This window comes from Canis lupus, chromosome 12 (genome assembly GCF_003254725.2).
Source record: "Canis lupus dingo isolate Sandy chromosome 12, ASM325472v2, whole genome shotgun sequence".
Lineage (NCBI taxonomy): Eukaryota > Metazoa > Chordata > Mammalia > Carnivora > Canidae > Canis > Canis lupus.
Genome location: NC_064254.1, coordinates 5,210,067 through 5,233,135, shown reverse-complemented (window position 1 = coordinate 5,233,135; position 23,069 = coordinate 5,210,067). Strand labels below are relative to the sequence as shown.

The 23,069-nt window shown below is 37.8% G+C and overlaps 1 protein-coding gene and 1 long non-coding RNA gene across 8 annotated transcripts in view; one reads left to right on the top strand and one right to left on the bottom strand.

The window, feature by feature from the left end:
- SLC26A8 (solute carrier family 26 member 8) overlaps positions 1–23,069 on the top strand; it is an 84,602-nt gene that overhangs the window by 5,538 nt on the left and 55,995 nt on the right. For all 7 annotated transcript variants that reach the window (XM_025418567.3, XM_025418566.3, XM_025418565.3 and 4 more), the window contains exons 2-3: positions 4,164–4,350; positions 10,505–10,644. In XM_025418567.3, the coding sequence (XP_025274352.1) occupies positions 4,164–4,350; positions 10,505–10,644 (327 nt within the window). The remainder of the gene's footprint in view (positions 1–4,163; positions 4,351–10,504; positions 10,645–23,069) is intronic.
- Positions 392–21,118, bottom strand: LOC118350360 (uncharacterized). Its single transcript, XR_004803998.2, has 3 exons — positions 20,927–21,118; positions 20,388–20,491; positions 392–4,576 (listed from the first exon to the last, which is right to left on the bottom strand). It is a non-coding gene; the product is annotated as an uncharacterized LOC118350360 (long non-coding RNA).

Sequence of the window (23,069 nt, the reverse complement as noted above, 5' to 3'; positions counted from 1 at the left end):
ATTCTTTTTTATGGCTGAGTTATATTCCATTATATATATATATACCACATCTTTACCCATTCATCTATTGATGGACAATTGGGCTGCTTCCATAGTTTGGCTATTGTAAACAGTGCTGCAGTAAACATAGGGGTGCATGTATCCCTTTGAATTCTCCCTCTGCCTATGTCTCTGCCTCTCTCTCTGTGTCTCTCATGAGTAAATAAATAAAACCCTTAAAAAATTAAAAAACAAACAAAGGAAAAAAGAGAGAGACAACCAAGAAAAAGACTCTTAACTACAGAGAACAAACGAATGACTACTGGGGGAGGTAGGGAGATAGGTGAAGTAGTGGATGGGGATTAAAGGGGTGCATGTTATTCTGGCACTAAGTACCCAGTAACACAATTACTGGATTATAGCACTGTTTTATTTTTAATTTTCTGAGGAATCTCCATACTGTTTTTCACAGCAGCTGTACCAGTTTGCATTTCTATCAATAGTGCAAGAAGGCTCCTTTTTCTCCACATCCTTACCAACACTTGTTTCTTGTGTTTGTAATTGTAGCCATTCTGACAGGTGTGAGTTGATAACTCATTGTGGTTTGGGTTTGCATTTCTCTGATGATGAGTAATGTGGAGCATCTTTTCATGTGTCTGTTGGCCAACTGAATGTTTTCTTTGGAGAAATATCCATGTCTTCTCATTTTTTAGTGATTTATCTTTGGGGTATTGAGTTGTATCTGTTCTTTATATATTTTGGATACTAACCTTTTATTAGATATGTTATTTGCAAATATCTTCTCCCATTCTGTAGGTTGCCTTTTAATTTTGTTGATTGTTTCGCTCACTGTCCAGAAATGTTTTATTTAGATGCAGTCCCAATAATTTACTTTTGCTTTTATTTCCCTTGCCTCAGGAGACATATCCAGAAAAAAAATATAAATGATGTAGATTGAAGGTAATAAAATGAAATCTTACTTCCTGTAAGTGAAATAGTGGGATATAATGCCTCCAAAGGGCATGACACCAGAAAATATAAATACCTTAGCCTGGAAAGAAAATTAGAGAAAGTCTTGGGGGATAAACTATAATTTGTGATGGGAGAAGATGGGGGTATTTTGTCTTTGACAGCAAGGCTCTTGGTACAGAGATCACACACTGATGGTCCACGGGCTGAATTGGACTGCAGAGGGGTTTTGTTAGATATGTTCTGTGTTTAAAAAAAAAAAAATGGGTAAAGTAATTGGCAACATTTCAAAGTGAGAGGACTTCAGATAAAAATCTGCAATTGTTGCTCAACTTGAAAATGATCAGACCTGGCCAGGCTAGCCCCACATGACCCATGCCAGCCATTGCTGGAGCCTAGGAACTATCCACACTGCTCCCTCTGTGCCCCGAGGTGTATATGCTGCCTGCTTCGTGCCAACCCTGCCTTGGTGCCACTTTCAGAAACAAAATGCTGAATTCCAAACCCTGGATCCAACCCAGGATGGCTGGGGTTTTTTTGTTTTTGTTTTTCTTAATAATCTCAGTATAATTGGCAGGTTGATTAGGCTCTCTCAGTTGCCAGGGAAAGATATATTCTTGGGACACCTGTGTGGCTCAGCAGTAGAGTGTCTGCCTTTTGCTCAGGGCATGATCCAGGAGTTCTGGGATCAAGTCCCACAATGGGCTTCCTGCATGAAACCTACTTCTCCTTCTGCCTCTCTCTGTGTCTTTCAAAAACAAATAAATAAAATATTTTTTTTAAAAAAAAGATATATTCTAGCAACGGAAGCTTATTGTAGGATTACATGGGGAAAGTAAGGAAGACTGGATGAATATTCCTGTGGGTGGGAGAAGAAAAGGAAAAATATTACTTGTTTTAATGTACAGTTCTGTTTTTCTGAGAAACACAGAAATTACTAATTCTCCTAAGTGATACATTGTAAAATACCTCTTTCATCCTCTTCTACATCCCCCAATCACATTCTCGCTTTATTAAATTTGTGATCTTCAGTTCATAGGTACTATACAACACACGACTACTACTCAGTGCTTTGAGGGTAAAAATACAACCTATGACTATGGCCCAGTTAACTTTTCAAAAACCTTGGTTTTATCACCTATAAAATGGGGGTAATAGCAGCACTAGGATTGTCCTGGAAATTATATGAAATAACTCATGAAAAAAACCAAGTGCAATGTTTGGTATATAGTAAGTGCTCTATAATTATTGGTGATGATGATGATGATGATGATAATGATGATACATGATCATTCTGAAGGAAAACAGAGTTGCTGATACATTAAACTTGTTTTCAGCCTCACCTATAAAAGAACTACTTGGGTAATCTACAAATTTTGAGTGTTTACCTAGGTATCTTATAGCTATATAATATATAGATATACTTTTCTGCATTTATGTGGGAGTTTAGAGCTTATGCTTTTTTTATTGTTCAGAAATATAGATGAGGGGCACCTGGATGGCTCCGTCAGTTAAGGGTCTGATTCTTGATTTTGGCTCAGGTCATGACCTCAGGGTCATGGGATCAAGCGCTGAACCAGGCTCACACTCTGCAAGTAGTATGCTTGGGATTCCTTCTCCCTGTCCTCTCTCTCTCTCTCTCTCTCTCTTAAATAAATAAATATATAAAGAAATAAAGTATTTTAAAAAAATACCCATAGGTGATCAAGAATGATTATACTGGAACACCTGGGTGGCTTAGTGGTTTAGCACCTGCCTTCCGCCCAAGGCAAGATCCTGGAGTCCCGGGATCAAGTCCCACATCGGGCTCCCTGCATGGAGCCTGCTCCCTCTGCCTGTGTCTCTGCCTCTCTCTTTCTGTGACTCTCATGAATAAATAAATAAAATCTTTAAAAAAAATGATTATACTTTCTCCCAGAAATGGATCTATAGCCATCTTCAGTAACTTCTCATTTTCTTAAAAGAGCAGGACAATATAGACTTTTAAAACTTAATGTGACCCTTAGAGGCCATGTGTTCATTCACGTTATTTTATGCATGAAACTGAAGGAAACTGAAACCCAGTTTCTGAGACACTTGCCTCTAATCATATAAACTAGTTAGAAAAACAGCCAGGGCTGGAACTCCGGGCTCCTGATAGCCTGTGCAAAGTTTTCTCTGCTGCGCCCTGGTGCCACTAGCTGGGTACTTGACAATCATTCAAGAAATATTCATTGAGGGATCCCTGGGTGGCGCAGCGGTTTGGCGCCTGCCTTTGGCCCAGGGCGCGATCCTGGAGACCCGGGATCGAATCCCACATCAGGCTCCCAGTGCATGGAGCCTGCTTCTCCCTCTGCCTATGTCTCTGCCTCTCTCTCTCTCTCTCTCTCTCTGTGACTATCATAAATAAATAAAAATTAAAAAAAAAAGAAATATTCATTGAGGGCTTGCTATGTGTCAGACAGTATTCTGGCACCTGGGGATACAGCCACGAACAAAGCCCTGCCTCTTGGAAAACAGACAACAGACAGAAATATTGAATCAGGTCCTGACAGGTGCTATGAAGAAAAGGAAGGGATAAAAGGAAGAAGATACTATATTAACCACTTAATCTTTACTGTTTTCAGTGAAAATTGAAGGTTATACTGACTTTTACCTCTTAAATCATTTCCCCTACAACATAGCAACATAACTGAATATAAAGAAAACTAGATTTCCTAGCAAGACACTTGGGTTCTAGTCCCGACCCTAATTATTAAACAGCCAAGGAAGGCTATTTAAACTTTTGGGTTTCTCCATTTGGAAAAACGAGAATAATACACACTTTGCATTTTTTATACAATGGTTTTGAGTATAAAATTGTACAAGAGAAAGTTTTTTAAAACAGTAATGTGTTGAGATGCCTGGGTGGCTCAGTGGTTTAGCACCTGCCTTCAGCCCAGGGCCTGATCCTGGAGACTCAGGATGGAGTCCCACATCGGGCTCCCTGTGTGGAGCCTGCTTCTCCCTCTGCCTGTGTCTCTCCCTCTCTCTCTCTTTTTGTGTCTCTCATGAATAAATAAATAAAATCTTATTCAAAAAAAAGTAATGTGTTATGTAAATGTAAGATATCATTATATATGTAAATTTAATTTCCATAAAAATGTACCAAGAATCTAGAGTTTTTTAATTTGTTTTTTGTTTAAAAAATATATAAAATAAATTGTTTTTTGTTTGATCTCTTCCCACTCAACCAGGAATGATGCAACCAGAGAGGAGTGCCCAGAGTTTTGGCTATAAATATAGGCAAAATTCTTTCACATATGATGTCAAGCGAGATGTGTACAATGAGGAGACCTTTCAACAGGAACATAGAAGGAAGAGTATTTCCTCTGGGAACTTGGACATCGACATTACCACCTTCAGACATCATGTCCAGTGCCGGTGGGTGTGTGGGGTCATTCAGCTACTTTCATGCTGGCAGCAGCAAAACCCTGCTTTACTCCTTCAGTACCTACTTCTGTCTTCCTCTTTTGAATTCCTGTCATCAGGACCCTTAGTTTCCTGTGTAATTTTTTGTCAGTTGTTTGTTTGTTTATGGTTTGTCCTGTAGCATCCTGTTGATTATAAATTTCTTGGGCATAAAGACCTCAGGTGTCCCCAACAGCATCTGGGAATAACAATGAATAATACAAATGATTAACTATTGTTGCCAGTCTTCCAACAGCCACAGCCTGTGACAGCCACAGTGACTGGGTAGGTCCCACAGTTCAGGGGCTCTTCACCTGTTTTTGTGCTATGAACCTTTGAGCAGTCTGATAAAGCTTATGAACATCTTTTCAGAAATTCTTTTTTTACTTAAAAAAATTGTGGTAAAATAGATATAAACGAAGAATGGCCATTTTAACCGTTTGAAATGTACAAATCTACAGCACTCAGAACATTTCATGATGTTGTGCAACCATCACCACTGCTTTCAAAACTTTTTTCATCACCTCAAACAGAAACTTTGTACCCATTAAGCAATAATTCCCCATTTTCCCCCACCCCTAGCCCCTGGTAACCTCTCCTCTAGGTTCTGTCTCTATGCCTATTGTAGATATTTTGTTTAAGTATAATCACACAATTTTTGTCTTTCATATCTTTTTTAAGAGATTTTATTTATTTATTCATGAGAGACACACAGAGAGAGAGAAAGAGAGAGAGGCAGAGACAGGCAGAGGGAGAAGCAGGCTCCCTCTAGAGAGCCCAATGTGGGACTCAATCCCAGGACCCCAGGATCACGACCTGAGCAGAAGGCAGACATTCAACTACTGAGCCACCCAGGCATCCCTTGTCTTACATATCTGGTTTGTTTCACTTAGCATAATGTTTTCAAAGTTCATCTATGCTGTAGCATGGATCAGCTCCTCATTTCATCTTATGGCTGTGATACCCCATTGTATGTATATATCATATTTTGTTTATCCATTCATCTGTTGATTCATCCATGGGTTGTTTCCACTTTTTGGCTATTATGAATAATGCTGCTATTAATACTGGCAAAGAGGAGGGATCCCTGGGTGGCTCAGCGGTTTGGCACCTGCCTTCAGCCCAGGGTGTGATCCTGGAGTCCCGGGATTGAGTCTCACATTGGGCTCCCTGCATGAAGCCTGCTTCTCACTCTGCCTGGGTCTCTGCCTCTCTCTCTCTCTCTCTCTCTCTCTCTCTTTCTGTGTGTGTGTGTGTGTCATAAATAAATAAATAAAATCTTTTTTAAAATTCTGGAAAAGGAGTATCTAAGAACTTGTTTTCAACACCTTTGGGTTATATACCTGGAAGTGGAATTGTTGGATCATATGGTGATTCTATGTTTAAACTTTTTTAAGATTTTATTTATTTATTTATTCATGAGAGACAGAGACACAGGCAGAGGGAGAAGCAGGATCCTCATAGGGAGCCCAATGCGGGACTCAATCACCAGACCTGGGATCACAACCTGACACTAAAGCAGATGCTCAACTGCTCAGCCACCCAGGCGTCACTATAATTTTCTGAGGAACTAGCAAACTCTTTCATACAAGCTACAGCATTGTACATTCATACTAGCAATGTACAAGTGTTTTTGCTCCATATCGTCTTCAACTTGTGTTATTTTCCATTTTTAAAAAATTATAGCCATCCTATTAGGCATGAGGTGGTTATCTCATTGTGGGGTTTGGTTTGTTTGTTTGTTTGTTTTTTGTTTTTTTGTTGTTGTTGTTGCATTTCCCTAATAACTAAATACGTTGAGCATCCCTTCATGTGCTTTGGTCAGTTTTATGCCTTCTTGGAGGAAATGTCTATTTACTTCCTTTGCCCCTTTTAAAATTAGGTTTTTTTTTTTTTTTTTATTGTGGAGTTGTAGTAGTTCTCCTTATATCCTGGATATTAAACCCTTATCCAATATATAATTTGCAAATATTTTCTCCACTTCTGTGGACCATCTTTTCTGTGTGCTGATAGTGTCATTTGGTACACAAAAGCTTTTAATGTTCATGAGATCTGATTTATCTGTTATTTTGTTTTGTTGCCTGTGGTTTTGATGTCATCTTTAAGAAACTATCATGAAGGGCAGCCCAGGTGGCTCAGCAGTTTAGCACTGCCTTCAGCCCAGGGTGTGATCCTGGAGACCTGGGATCAAGTCCCACGTCAGGCTCCTACATGGAGCCTGCTTCTCCCACTGCCTGTGTTTCTGCCTCTCTCTCTCTCTCTCTCTGCGTGTCTCTCATGAATAAATAAATAAAATCTTTAAAAAAAAAAAGAAAAAAGAAACTATCATGAAATCTAAGATTATGAAGATTTTCCTGTTTTCTTTTAAGAGTTTTCTAGATTTAGGGGATCCCTGGGTGGCGCAGCGGTTTGGCGCCTGCCTTTGGCCCAGGGCGCGATCCTGGAGACCCGGGATCGAATCCCACGTCGGGCTCCCGGTGCATGGAGCCTGCTTCTCCCTCTGCCTGTGTCTCTGCCTCTCTCTCTCTCTCTCTGTGTGACTATCATCAATAAATAAAAATTTAAAAAAAAAAAAAAGAGTTTTCTAGATTTAGCTCTTAAATTTAGATTCTTGATTGATTTTGAGTTGATTTTGTATATGGTATAAAGTAAGGGTCTGACTTGATTCTTTCCATATGGAGATCCCATTTTCCCAGCACAATTTGTTGAAGAGACAGTTCTTTCCTTATTAAGTGGTCTTGGCCAGAATATTTTTTAATGCATAAAATACAGAGGATTATAAAAGAAACCAGTTAGGTTGAAATATAGTTCTCAAAATATTTTTTTAAATATTACAATTATGTTATTTAATAATGTGAATCTAGTAGCTACCATAATTTCAAGGTAACTGAATATAAATGATATCTTAAGATCTCTGCAACAATCTTTTTTTTTTTTAAACAATCTTAATATAATATGAACATATTGTGATTTCTATTGGTGACAAAGTCAGGTTCTGCTGATACTTTCAGTGGTTTGTTGTAATATTCATCACTGGTGGAAATGCTAAATTTCACTTAGGGGTAGTGAAAATAAAGGTATAATTTTTCCTAAGTTCACATACCTACAAATTCTATCTACAGACCCCATGGGGGTCCATAGACCTCATTAAGGACCCTTTTGACCTACCTCATTATACAAACCCCTAATTATTCAAGTTGTCCTCACTCACACTTGAGATTTATCAATCTCTCTCATCCCTTAATTTATCACTGTGGTTGGCATGTTTTGGATGACAAGACAAGAAGGCCTCCATACCACCCTATTGTAGACCTTCTTTCTCTGACACATTCTCCTTTGTCCATATCCTGCCTTTTGTCTTGGAGACCCTCCCCAGTCCTACATCACTACTCTCATTTTCTCTACTCCAGATGGCTCAGAAGTCATATGTCAAAGAGGGGATTTGGGGGCACATTGGCTTTGTCTCTACACAAGAAGAGTCTTTTCCTGACTTTTAATTCATCATAAAAAGGTACTACCAAAGAAATTTTAGCCTAACTCCCCTCCACCTGCCCTATGCTTGGACACTTAAATCTGATCAATTCTGCTCCTATTGGGCTTTTCTAGCAGTTCTTTTTTTTTTTAAGATTTTATTTATTCATTCATGAGACACACAGAGAGGCAGAGACCCAGGCAGAGGGAGAAGCAGGCTCCATGCAGGGAGCCCAATGTGGGACTCCATCCTAGAACTCCAGGATCACACCCTGAGCTGAAGGCAGACACTCTACAGCTGAGCCACCCAGGCATCCCTTACTCCTCATTTGTAAAACATACAGTTTTATCCACTTCTGGATTTTTAACATGAAAGGTAGCACAACTCTGTGGCTAAAAACAAGACTCAGAAGCCAGATTACTTGGTCTTGAATCCCAGTTCTGCTGCTTCCCAACTGCGTGACTTGAAGTAAGCTATCCAACCCTACCTTGCCTCAGTTTCCTCATCTGTAAAAATGGGGATGATACTAGTATCTAGTGTGAGGATTTAAGGAGTATTTGTAAGGCACCGAGCAAATAAAAAACACTATATACATGAGTGTTTTAGTTAAAAAATCTTTGAACTCCATCTCTTCTTTTTTTTTTCTTTAGATTTATTTATTTATTTGAGAGAAAGAGAGCATGTTGGGGGGAGGGGCCGAGGGAGAGAATCTTCAGGTAGACTCTGCTCTGAGCCTGACAGAGGGCTCCATCTCATGACCCATGGATCATGACCTGAGCTGAAACCAAGAGTCAGACACTCAACTGACTGAGCCACCCAGGTGCCCCCACCACCTCTTCTTTGACAGAAAATCTCATCTCTTTCCTCATTTTCTTCCTTTTCATTAGCAACTACAAATACTCCCTTTCTTATCAGAATGCCCCCTGTATTTCCACATAGACTCTTAGATTCCTTGCTGTTATGATGCTTTGGATAAAATCCAGATTCATGTCAAAATGCTTATACCGTTCCCCCACTGGATTCAATTCCTATTCCTCTAGTTCTTGCCTTAATATTCTTTTACTTCTAGGGCCTCATCATTCCATGTCCACTGTATTTTTTCCATGCTAAAGATCTTTGATGACTCTGCCTAGGGTGACTTCTGCCCAGTGGCACATGGAGAGAAAGAGAGACTGACCAGATGAAACACCAAATTGTCCCAGTGACTTGCTCTACTCTCTCCTTTGAGGGTCATAATTGGAGAGACTGTGTACTCACACTGTGTATACCTGCGTAACATTCAGGGACTCTCATAAAATAGCAATGGTCTTTTTCCTGGCTCCCAAACAGAATTTAATAGCTGTCAATATGAACTATGGTGGTAATAGAGTAAATAGAACACTGAAGTAGGCATCAGAAGACCTGGTTTGTAGCCCCAGCTCTGTCAACACTATTATGACCTTGGAAAAATGACATGCTTATTTGGCCTTAATTACCTTAGGGATCATAGTGCTCATAGTTGTGAGAGTCAAACATACGTGAAATTCTTTATGAGCACACTTTTTAGCTTTGGATACGCTAAAGTTCTATTTGTTGCTATAGTCAAATCCCAGCTATTCAATTACAGCTCACAGATGAAAAGCCTTCATATTTTTTGCTTTCAGCCCATACTAAATGTAAATAGCAAAAAGCAACTTAAAACCAAATTAGTTTTACTAGTTGATTGATTAACCAATTGACTGATTGATTAACAATGATTCTGCTGTTTTAGATGATTTGAAGGTTAATGTAGGTTTTCTAAATCTCAGCATCATTAACATTTTGGACTAGAAAATTGTTTCTTGTGGGGGCTGGCCTATGCACTATAGAATGTATAGCAACATCCCTGGCCTCCACCCACTAGATACCAGTAGCACCCTCTCCCTCAATTGTGACACCCAAAAATGTCTCCAGACGTTGCCAAATGTCCCCCAGATAACAAAAATGATTCTGATTGATGTTCACTGGGTTAAAAAATAATAAAGCTTTATTTTGTTGCTTTTTCTTTATATGGCTAACTCCTAAAGCATAGGATTCCAATATCTACATTTTCTATAAATTTCCACATACTACAGATCAAAGCCACATAAAGTTAATGTTCAGTAAAAAAAAAAAAAAAAAAAAAAGTATATGGGGATAATGTGGATGTGTTAATTGCCCCTGTCTCCCAACAATGTCACATCTCAAAACACTGTCCTTCTCAAGAGAAAGCAGTAACAGTCCGTTTTTCTACTGGAAAATTGGTAGGTTTAATTCTTTCCAAACATCCTATTTTGTATGCTAGACAATAAAGCTTAGTTCTTGTCATATATACATGAGATTTGGTTCTCAGCCAGAGGTGACTTTGTCCCCCACAGAATATTTGACAATGTTTGGAGACATTTTTGGGTTGTCACAACTAGGGGAGGGAGTGCTATTGACATCTGGTGGGTGAAGGCCAGGGATGCTGCTAAACATCTCACAATGCATAGGACAGCCCCACAACAAAGAATTATCTCATCCACTATGTCAAAATATCAATAGTGCTAACAAGAAACTCTGTTGTATGGGAAGAATTATGCACCGTGCCTTTTCTTGGTATGTGGGGTTTTTTTTCTTTGGAAAATCTAATCAAATCTCTGTTCTTCTTTCTCACAGCTGCTCATGGCACAAATTCCTGAGATGCATACTAACGATCTTTCCTTTCCTGGAGTGGGTGTGTTTGTATCGGTTCAAGGATTGGCTTATTGGAGACTTACTTGCTGGTATAAGTGTTGGCTGTGTGCAAGTTCCCCAAGGTAAGGAAGCCTTTTTTTACCCACAATCTATCAGACATTGTCTGTTTATCCAGAGTAAACAATTACCTGTGTTAGAGGAATAGAAAAAATAGGTGCATTCCAATCACATTACTACCATTTATTCCCTTATCTGCCATATTACTAACTCTTCTAGGGTGGTTCCAAAAGATTCAGTTAGCTTCAGAGCACCCTGATGGCTCAGTTAGTTAAGCATCCAATTCTAGATTTCAGCTCAGGTCATGATCTCAGGGTCCTGGGATCAATCCCATGTTGGGGCTTTGCTCTCAGTGGAGAGTCTGCTTGAGATTCTCTCTCTCTTTCTCTCCCTCTGCCCCTCCCCTGCTCTCTCTCTCTCTCTCTCTCTCCCTCCCTCTCAAATAAATAAAGTAAATTTTTAAAAAAAGACTCAGTTAGTTTACATAGAATACTTTTAAGATACTTGGATTGCCCATTCAAGCATTGGTCTTTTTTTGCTTAATTAGTCATTTAATATTCACACAACTACAATAGTCCTCACTTGGCATTGGTTATACTTAGACAGGTAAAGAATAGGAAACACAGCATGCTAGCATCTCTTCAGTAAGTTACACACACAGCAGTCCAGGGGCCACTCTTTGGTCTTCCAAGTGGCAGTTCAGATAGAAGACAACAAAATCAAACAGACAGAGGTACAGGAGCTAATTGGGCTTTAGAAGCCTCATTTCCTGAATAGGAACCAACGTCTCTTGTAATTCTCATAACTGTTGTTTTCAGAGTCCCACAAATGGCATGCCCAATTACAAGAGTTATCGTGCTCAGAAAAGCTCAAAGCCAATGATTCCCACTGGATATTTAGCCTTCATTCACAATCTTCTTGGTCCACGTACAGAATAATCAGGCATTTTTACCATAACCAATGTTGGCTGGTAACACAGCTGACATTTCACTGTTACCAGATTCCCAAAGGAAGAGCTAGAAAGTTAATCCAACACCAAATTTATCCACAGAGAAGGAGAAAAGATTTTATTAATCCTTTACTTACAGTAGTTCGCAATTCCCTACTAGTATTTAAGCACTGTTTGTCTATCCTTCTGGGGCCAGTCAGGCAGGTATGAAACCTGTGATCATATAGGTTGTATAAAGTACAAAAGAGGCCAAACAAAGGGTCAAGTGGTAGCTAACATCCAACTCTGGCACAAGGCTGTTAGTTGGAGAAAAGGGATCCCTTTTTAAGAGCTCAGTTGTCCTACAGTAAAAATTGACTTTTTTTTTTCCTTTTGGTGTTCAATTCTACAAATTTGTACACATGTATGGATTTATGTTACCACCACAAAATGAAGAAACAGAACAGTTCTGTCAGCCCCAAAACACTCTTATGCCATTCCTTTTAGTCCCATCCTCCCCTGGCAACCACTGATCTGTTCTCTATTACCACAGTTCTGCCTTTTTGAGACTATCATCTGAATGGACTCATATAATATGTAACTGTCAAAGGCTGGCTTCCTCAATTCAGCATGATGTCTTTGAAATTAGTGGAAATTGTAATATGCTTCAATAGCTTTATTGCTGAATAGATTATCCACTGCATGGCTGTGGATGAGAAACCAGAGTTTCTGATTCACATGTTGGTAGACATTTCATGTCTAGTTTTTGTCCCAAATAAAGTTTCTATGAACATTCCAGTACAGGTTTTTATGAAAACATAGTTTTCATTTCTCTAAGGTAAATACCCAGGAGTGGTATTGCTGGTCATACGGTAGGTATGTGTTTAACTTTATAAGAAACTACCAAACTGTTTTCCAGAGTGGCTGTGCCTACCATTGTTCATTCCTACCAACAATGTATGAGGATTTTAGTTCCTCCACACCCTTCGCTTGATGTTGCCTGTATTTTTAAACTAAACTTCCTATTTTGAAATAATTATAGATTCACAAGAGGTGCCGGGTGGCACTGTCAGTTAAGTGTCTGACTCTTATTTTCAGTGCAGGGCATGATCTCAAGGTCATGAGATAGAGCCTGCATTGGGCTCCAAGCTCAGCAAGGAGTCTGCTTGAGATTACCTCTCTCCCTCTCCTTCTGCCTCCTCTTCTCCCCACTTGTACTCTCTTTCTTTTTTTTTCTTTTTAAAGATGCTGTATTCTTTTTTTTTTAAGATTTTATTTATTTATTCATGATAGTCACACAGAGAGAGACAGAGAGGCAGAGACACAAGCAGAGGGAGAAGCAGGCTCCATGCAGGGAGCCCGACGTGGGACTCAATCCCGGGTCTCCAGGATCGCGTCCCGGGCCAAAGGCAGGCGCCAAACAGCTGCGCCACCCAGGGATCCCTTGTATTCTCTTTCTCTTGCTCACTCTCACTCTCTCTATAAAACAAATCTCTAAACAATATATAGATTCACATGCATTTGAAAGAAACTGCAGAGAGATTCCTTGTATCCTTTCTCTACTTTCCCAAATGGCAACATCTTACAAGACTACAGTTCAATCCCACAACCAGGGTATTAACATTGATATAGTCAAGATATAGAACATTTCCACCACTACAAGGGATCCGTCATGTCGCCTTTTTATATTATCCCCACTTGCCTCTTGCTCTCATTTCCTCCTTAACCCTGGCAACCACTCATCTGTTCTTCATGTCTAGAATGTTGTCATTTCAAGAAAGTTATATAAAATAGAGTCATATAGTTTGGAACTCTTTGAGATTGCCTTTTTTTTTTTTCACTCATCTTAATTCTCTGAAGATTCATCTAGGTTTTTGTCTGTATCAATAGTTTTTCCTTTTTATTGCTGAGTGGTATTCCATGCTATGGATACACCATAGTTTATTTAAACATAAACACCCTTAAAGTATGTCTGGATTGTTTTCAGGCTTTGGCTATTACAAATATAGCTGCTGGGATCCCTGGGTGGCTCAGCAGTTTAGTGCCTGCCTTCGGCCTAGGGCGTGATCCTGGAGTCCCAGGATCGAGTCCCATATCGGGCTCCCTGCATGGAGCCTGCTTCTCCCTCTGCCTGTGTCTCTGCCTGTGTGTGTGTGTGTGTGTGTGTGTGTGTGTCTGTGTGTCTGTGTCTGTGTCTCTCATGAAAAAATAAATAAAATCTTAAAACAAAACAAAACAAAAAAACAAATATAGCTGCTATGAACATTTGTGTGTAGGTTAACAAACATAGTATTCATTTCTCTGGGATAAATGTCCAGGAGCACAACAGTGAGATTATAGAATAGTTATATCTTTAGATTTTTAAGAAACTGCCAACCTGTGTTCTAGAATGGTTGTATCATTTTATATTCCCACCAGCAATCTATGAGTGATCCAATTGCTCTGCATCCTCACTAACACTTGATGTTGTCACTACTTTTTTTCCTTTTTAGCCATTCTAATAAGGATGTCTGAGATCTCATTGCAGTTTCAGTTTGCATTTTCCTAATGCCTTATGATGTTTAAGATCTCCTATGCCAATTCCCCACTTGAATATTTTAATGAAATAGCTCTTCTTGTCTTTTGTTCATGTTCTAATTGGATTATTTACATTTTCACTATTGAGTTTCAAGAGTTATTCATGTATTCTAGATATTGGTCCTTTATCTTAGTGTTTTATAAATATTTTCTCCCAATCTGTAGCCTATCTTTTCATCCTTTTAACAGAGTATATACAGAGCAAAAGTCTTCATTTTGATGAAGGCTAGATTTTATTATCTTTTGTAGCCATTCTAAGAGTTATGTAGTGATGTCTCATTGTGGCTTTAATTTGTATTTCCCTAATGGCTAATGAGATTGAACATCTTTTCATGTTCATATTTGCTATCCTCATAACCTCTTTTTTTAAAGATATTTACTTATTCGTTACTTGAGAGAGAGAGAGAAAGAGCATGAGCTGGAGGGGGAGAGGACAGACAGGCAGAGAGAATCTCAAGCAGACTCCACACTGAGCATGGAGCCCCACATGGGGCTCAGTCTCACTATGCTGAGATCATAACCTGAGCCAAAACCAAGAGTCAACCACTCAACTGACTATGCCACCCACGCACCCCTATACTCATCTCACATCCTTTTTAGTGAGATGCTTGTTCAACAACTTTGCCCAATTTTTTAATTGGAAAAAAATTTTTGTTTTCCTATTGTTAATTTTTGAGACTTCTTGATATATTCTGGATACAAGTCCTTTGTCAGATAGGTGGTTTGCAAATATTTTCTCTGAGTCTATAGCTTATCTTTTCACTCTCTTAATAGTGTATTTGACAGAACAAACAGTTTTAATTTTGATGAAGTCCAATTTATCCATTTTTTTTCCTTTTATGAATTGTGCTTTTCCTATTGTATATAAGAACCTTTCTAATCCCATGTCACAAAGATTTTCTTTTATGTTTTCTCCTAAAAGTCCTATAGGTTTATGTTTTACATGTAGATCTATGATCTATTTTGAGTTAATCCTTACATACAGTATGAAGTTTAGGTCAAAGTTTGTTTTTTGTTACATATTTAACATCATTTTTTTTAACATCATTTTTAAAGAAGGCTATCACTCACTGAATGTTTTTATGCTTTTCTCAAAGATCAAATAGCCATATTTTTGTGGGTTCATTTCTGGACTCTATTCTGTTCCATTGATCTAGTTGTCTATCTCTTTACAAATATCATGTCTTGATTATTGTATTTTTATAGTGAGTCTTAAAATTGGGTAGTGTGATCCCTCCAATTTTGTTCTTTTTCAAAATTGTTTTAGCTATTTTTCTATATAAATTTTATCATCAGCTTGTTTATGCCTACAAAAAAATCCTACTGAGATATGGATAGCTGTTACATTAACTCCATAGAGCACTTAGGGGATAATTGATATCTTTATGTTGAGTTTCCAACCCATGATCATGGTATATATCTTCATTTACTTTGGCCTTCTTTGATTTCCTTCATTAGCATTTGTATTTCCTTCATTAGCATACAGGTCCTGCAAATGTTTTGTTAGAATTATATCTAAGCATTTCATTTTGGAGGAGATACTGATTGTGGTAATTAAAAACAGTTTGGGTTTCCAATTATTCATTGTTTGCATATAGAAATACAATTGATCTGTGTGTTCACCTTGCATCCTGCAACTCATTTATTAGTTCTAAGAATCTTCTGTAGATTCCTTGGTATATACTACATTGATAATCATGTCACCTGCTAATAGGGACAGTTGTGCTTCTTTCTAATCTGAATGACTTTTATGACTTTATCTTGTTTATTGTGCTGGCTAAGACTTCCATTACTATGCTGAATAAGAGTCGTGAGAATAGACATTTTTACCTTGTTCCTGTTCTTAGGAGGGAAAGGATTCAATTTTTCACAGTTAAGTATGATGTTAGCTGTAGGATTTTTGTAGATGCTCTTTATTAGGTGGAGGAACTTTCCATCTATTCTAGCTTGCTGAGAATTTTTATCATGAATGGATATTGTATTTTGTCCAATGATTTTTCTATAATATTGACATGACCATGTATTTTTCTATTTAGATTGTTAATATGGTAGATTACATTAATTAATTTTTAAATATTGAACCAGCTTTGCATTCCCAAAATAAAGGAGTGCCTTTTAAAATTTCTATATGGTAGCGATAAATCAAAATGTTCTGTTTGTATGAGTACATTTACTTCCAGAAAAGTATCAGAAAGTCTCTAGAGGGCTACAATGAGGGACCTGAACTCTTGGTACTGATGCTTTAACTGTGAGTCCTCTACTGACTCCCACTTATCAAAAGTCCTTCATTTATGGTCAAAGTTGAGGACATCTCATTACTAAATTATCAAATCATCAGTATAATTTCATACCAAAAGAAGAATGGCATTAGGGTGTAAAAGTTTACCCAGCATCCAGCATACTATCTAGCACATAGTGGGTAGTCAAGTTCTTTGGTGAATAATAATGATCACATAACTACATGAATGAATGAATCTGAGCAACAGTTGTTAACTGACTAAGGGATTCTATATTATTTTAAGTATTCTATATTATTTTAAGTATTTTAATAATGAAATAATTTGTAGTATAAATAATTCAAGGGATCCCTGGGTCGCGCAGCGGTTTGGCGCCTGCCTTTGGCCCAGGGCGCGATCCTGGAGACTCGGGATCGAATCCCACATCAGGCTCCCGGTGCATGGAGCCTGCTTCTCCCTCTGCCTGTGTCTCTGCCTCTCTCTCTCCGTGACTATCATAAATAAATAAAAATTAAAAAAATAAATATTAAATAATTCAAAAGTTTTATTTGTATTTGAATAGGTAGTACCTGACAACTTAATACTATCCTTCAAATGAAACAAAAATACTACAGGTGAAGAACTTATTTAAAAAGTGCTAGGGGATCCCTGGGTAGCGCAGCGGTTTGGCGCCTGCCTTTGGCACCAGGGTGCGATCCTGGAGACCCGGGATCGAATCCCACGTCAGGCTCCCGGTGCATGGAGCCTGCTTCTCCCTCTGCCTGTGTCTCTGCCTCTCTCTCTCTCTGTGTGACTATCATAAATAAATAAAATTTTTAAAAAAAAGTGCTAGATCTTCCTGACAGTAGAATTTCAATTTATAAACATAAAAGAAAATAGAAAATCACCATTAGGGAAACACCAGAGTAATAATTGCCATAGATAAAATCCACTAACAGATGTTAAAATTAGTAGGTGGAAGTCTGCAAACTATGTAAGGAGATTTTCATAGTTTCAGAGTTTCTTCCTCAAAATATTTGCTAACTACTTCACTACTCTATAGTAAAGAACTTGGGAAAAACAACCTGAACCAAGTGATCAATGCTATGTCATTACCAGCAGTAAGATATACAGAGACTTCTGAATCCTGTGATACGAAGGACACAACATCATATCTGTAGCATTCTCGCCAAAGACATTTAACTTTAGTATAATTGTGCAGGCACCTAAGACTAACCCCAAATGAGGGGCATTTGACAAAATAACTGATCTGTTAATACTCCTTCAAAGTGTCAAAGTCAAGAAAAACAAATATTCTAAAACAAACAAACAAACAAACAAACAAAAAACCAAGTAAAGGCTGAGGAACTATTATAGTTTGCAGGGTTCAGGAGAAATAACTAAATGGAATGTGGAATTCTGGATAGAGTCCAGGAACAGAAAAAGAAAATTAATGGGAAAACTAATGAGATTCAAATAAAGTCTTTAGTTATTTTATAAGGTTAATTTTCTGATTCTGATCATTATACTCTATGTGAAATGTTAACATTAGGAGAAGCTAAGTAAAGGATATACAAGAAGCTATTATTTTTGTAACTTTTCTATAGATCTAAAATTAGTTCAAATTAAAAATTTTTTAAAGTAGTGGAAAGTTTGGAAATTAGTTTTCCCTTTATTTTTCCAAAGCCTAATTTTAACTGAGATTAGACCACTTAGTTCTCAGGCTCTTACCAAGTAATTCTCTTACTTCTCTGTATGGGGAAGTTATTTGAAACCCTACATTTCAGAGCACTTGGGTGGCTCAATCATTTGGGCAGCCAGCTCTTGATTTCAAATCAGGTCATGGTCTCGGGATCCTGAGATAGAGCCCTGCATCAGGATCTGTACTCAGCAGGGAGTCTGCTTGAAGATTCTCTCTCCCTCTCCTTCGGCCCCTCCCCCTGCTTACTGTCTCTCAAAAATAAACAAATAAATCCTTAAAAAAAGAAACCTTACATTTCAAAATGTATGTTACATATCACAAGTAAATAAGGGTTGGGGCACCTGACTGGCTCAGTTGGTGGAACATGAAACCTGATCTCAGGGTCATGAGTTCAACCCCATGTTGAGTGGAGAGCTTACTTAAAAAATAAATAAACAAAATATATTTTTAAAAAAGAGTAAATTGGGGCTATTCAACATTATACTGGAATTCATAAGCAGTATAACAAGGTGAGAAAAAGAAATATAAGGTATAAGAATTAAAAAGGAAGAAACAAAATTTCATTATTTATAGGTGATCATTTTTTAATGAAGAAAATAATCTACCAATAAATTAATAAAATTAATAAGATTTTATCAAGTTTGCTGGATACAAGATCAATATATAAAAATCAAGTATATTCTTATGTACCTGCAGGAAACAGAAAGTGAAATTTTTTAAAAGATACCATTTACCGGGATCCCTGGGTGGCACAGCGGTTTGGCGCCTGCCTTGGCCCAGGGCGCGATCCCGGAGACCCGGGATCGAATCCCACGTCGGGCTCCTGGTGCATGGAGACTGCTTCTCCCTCTGCTTGTGTCTCTGCCTCTCTCTCTCTCTGTGTGTGTGTGACTATCATAAATAAATAAAAAATTTAAAAAATAAAATAAAATAAAAGCATAATAAAAGCATAATAAATACCAAAGCATAATAAATATGAAATAAGTTGTAATGAAACTAAGAAAAGGTAGGTAAGGTTTCTTTAGAAAAATTATACAACTTTACTGAGTATTATTAATTAAATTAATTGAAAACTAGCAAGTTCATGAGTTAGAAGCCTCAATATTTAAAGATCTCAGTCTCTCAAAATAAACTCTATAGATAATTTTAATGTAAATCTCAACAGGATTTTTTTTTCAACAGGATTTTTTTAATGGAACATTATAAACAGATTCTAAAATGTATGTGTAAATGCAAAAAGCCAAGAATGCCATATTCTTTTGAAGCACAGCACAAGAAGGCTTACTTCTCCAATTATCAAAATTTAATATAAAGTTGTAATATTTAAGATAATGGCCAACAAAAGTAGACAGAATAAGTAAACATTCATATATGCATATATTGGAATACATGGAAGGAACATGAGCAGTCTCAAGCAACTTACCACCATATGGAGGACTGTTATATACATGATATTGAGCAAAAGAAGCAGAAATAAAATTTTCATACAGTGTAACTCCATCAATATAAAATCCAAACTGAAAATTCAAACTGAACTAAACTGTATTATTTAGAAATATGTACATTACTGGTAAAACTATAAAGCAAAGCAAAGAAATTATTATCATAAAAAGTCAAAATAATGAATACCTTTGTGGAAATAGGTGGAATTATAATCAAAGACCTGGGTGGTGGTAACAAAGATGTTTGTTTTAGCTCAGCATCTATTTTTTTAAAGATTTTATTTGTTTATTTGACAGAGAGAGAGCACACAAGCATGGGGAGAAGCAGAGGGAGAGAGAGAAGCAGACTCCCTGCTGAGCAGAGAGCTCAATGTGGGCTCAGTCCCAAGACCCCAAGAATCATGACCTGAGCTGAAGGCAGACGCTTAACCAACTGAGCCACCCAGACCCCCAACATCTAGTTTTTTAACTATTTATTTTATTTTTATAAATAAAATATATCTATTTATTTATTTGAGAGAGAGAGTGTGTGCATGAGAGAGGGCATAAGTTGAGGGAGGGGCAGAGGGGGAGAATCTTATTGAGCACAAAGCCCAAACCAGGGCTTAATCCCACATCCTGAAATCATGACCTGAGCCGAAACCAAGAGTCAGTCAGTCAACCAATTGAGCCAGCTAGGCACCCCATCAAGATCTATTTTAATGCACTTTCTATATGTATGTTATATTTCACAATAAAAATGGGCATTTTTTGACTAACTTATCAAAACTGTTGCTAAACTAATTACTACAAAGTAGCAAGACAGTATGGTATTACAGAGATATACAATTAGACCAATGAAACAGAAAAGAGATACACAGATATATGTTGCACAGTTTATATCAGATGTGTCACTATAGAAACAAACTTTTTAATGAATGATATGAAACAACTGGATACTTACTTAAAAAAAATTTTAAGGGCACCTGGGTGGCTCAGTAAGTTGAGTGTCCAATTCTTGATCTCAGCTCAGATCTTGATCTCAAGGCTCCATGCTGGGTGTAGAACCTATTAAAAACAATAACAACAAGAAAAAACAATTTTTAGACCTCTACCTAATGCCATACACAAAAATCTATTCCTGGTAGATTAAATACCTAAATGTGAAAGGTAAAACCATAAAATTTTTTTAGAATTATGTAGGGCAATATTTTCATGATCTTGAGGTAAAAAAATGATTTCTCAAACAAGACATAAGAAGTACTAGCCTGCCTAAGAGGAAAAGACTAATAAATTAATAAAGTAAAAGTCTTGTTCATTCAAAGACACACAAAGATTGAAAAGCAAACCACAGAAAGGGAGAGATACTTGTAATACACACACTCAGCAAAGGACTTAAATCTGCAATATATATACTCCTACAAATCCGTAAGGAAACAACTCAATGAGACTGATCAAGATTATTGAAGTGAAAAGTGAAATTTGAGTTACATGCTAACTCACACACACTAAAATGGAACTTGTACAATGATGCACCAAGAGGCATGTACAAAAATATTCCTGGCAATGTTGTTCCCAGTAGCCTCGAACTGGAAACAAAAACAGGAGCCTGTGCAAGCCTAAAGACCAAGAAAATAGGGAGATTGCTGCCTTGGATCCTGATGGTTTTTTAGTTACGGTTCCAGTCTCTGATGAGGCCTAACTGCCTTTTATACTCTTTTAGTAAATTTCCTGTTTTGCTTAAGCTAATTTAAGCAATTTCTCTGTGTGTGTGTTTTCTTGGTTTTTTGCTTTTGCAATCATTAGAGCTTTGCTTTGAAAAGAAATGCAGAAGGAGAAACTATAAATTATAAAGATTTAAGAGACCCATCAACTGATATGAAAGCTTCATTTAGGTCCTGATATGAACACAAAGATTGTAAAAAATAGTACAACATATAATAGCAAATAATATTTTTTAAAGATCACTCCAAAACCCACCATATCTTTGGCTGAAGGTTTCTCATGTGGTTGTAGTCAAGCTGTCAGTCATCTCAAGGCTCTACTGAGGCTGGAGATCAGCCTTTAGGCTCACTCATGCATTTGCTGCCAGGCCTGGGTTTCTCACCTTGTGGGCCTCTCCAACAGTGCTTGAGTGTCCTCCTAATATGGTAGCTGGGAACAGCTACATGCAGACTTCCTACTTTAAAAACTATTCAGAATTTCAAGATGGTCAGAGTAGAGCATTAAGGCAAGTGTGGAACCTTCTAAGCCCTGTTTAATTGCATAGGTCACACACTCTTGAAGCCAGGTCTTGCAGCTGGTGAGAGATAGAGAGAGAGCAACCAGGACAGAAGCATCGTACAACCTACTCTCAAAAGTGACATCCTATCATTTTTGTTGTACTCTCACTTTTTAGATACGAGTTACTAGGTCCATCCCCTACTAAAGGGGTAGGGATCACACAGAGGCATGAATACCAATTAGCCATTGCAGATCATCTTAGAGGCCCTCTAAGGCCACAACAACCATCTATGAGATAAGCAGGGAAATTTGAGCATTGACTGAATATTTGATAAAAAACCATTATTAATTTCTTAAATATAATGATGGTATTGTAGTTAAATTAAAAAGAGGGTCTCCTTCTGGGGCACCTGGTTGGCTTAGTCAATAGAGCATGAGACTTTGATCTCAGGGTTGTGAGTTTGAGCCCCACATTGGGCACACAGATTACTTAAAAAAAAAGAGGGTCTTTTTTTAAATATCTACAGATGAAATAATTTCATTTTTTTAATTTGCTTAAAAATAATATGAATTGGGAGAGGAGTGAGCATTGAATAGATGAGATAAGATTGGTCATGAGTTGACTACTGTTAAAGCAGGTTATAAATACATGGGAGGTCATTATACTCTAGTTTTGTATGTGTTTGAACCTCAAACACACACACACACACACACACACAAAGCCTTGTTTATCTAAGACACTAACTTGGCTCACTGAACTTATAACTGAATTCAGATGAGCACACGTTATGATGTAAGTTGAAGATAGGTCCTCAGGAGTGCCTGGGTGGCTCAGTCAGTGGATCATTGGGCTCTTGATTTTGGTTCAGGTCATGACCTCAGAATCATGAGATTGAGCCATTTATAGGGCTCCATGCTGGCTGTAGAGCCTGCTCAAGATTCTCTCTTTCCTCTCCTTCTCCCATCCCCCCATCACCCCTGTGCATGTGCACACATGCACTCTCTTTCTCTCAAAAAAAAAAAAAAAAAAAAAGGATAGGCTGTCAGGGCAGGAGCTGCAGGTTTGAGACATCAAAGGATGACACCATGCATGTTAATCTATTTGCTTCAAAATTTACAAATTCTCATGGTATTCTTGGAAAAGAAAGTAAGTATTGAAGGAGTTGTTGAAGAAAGAGGCTGAAATGATTGGCATATGGAAGAGAGACAACACATACCAATGTGGAAATCAAGCCAGCAAAGTACGGTTCTTGCCTTGTTCTCCAGCTTTATTTCCAGTACTGGAGGATTCCCAGGGCCTTCTGCTACTAGACTAGGGGTGAAATGGGACTACCTCTGGGCTGTTGGAATCAGAAGTTTTATTGTGATGTCTGTTTTCCATGATTAGCAGGAAGAACTTGAAGTGAAAAGTGTTTAAGCCTGT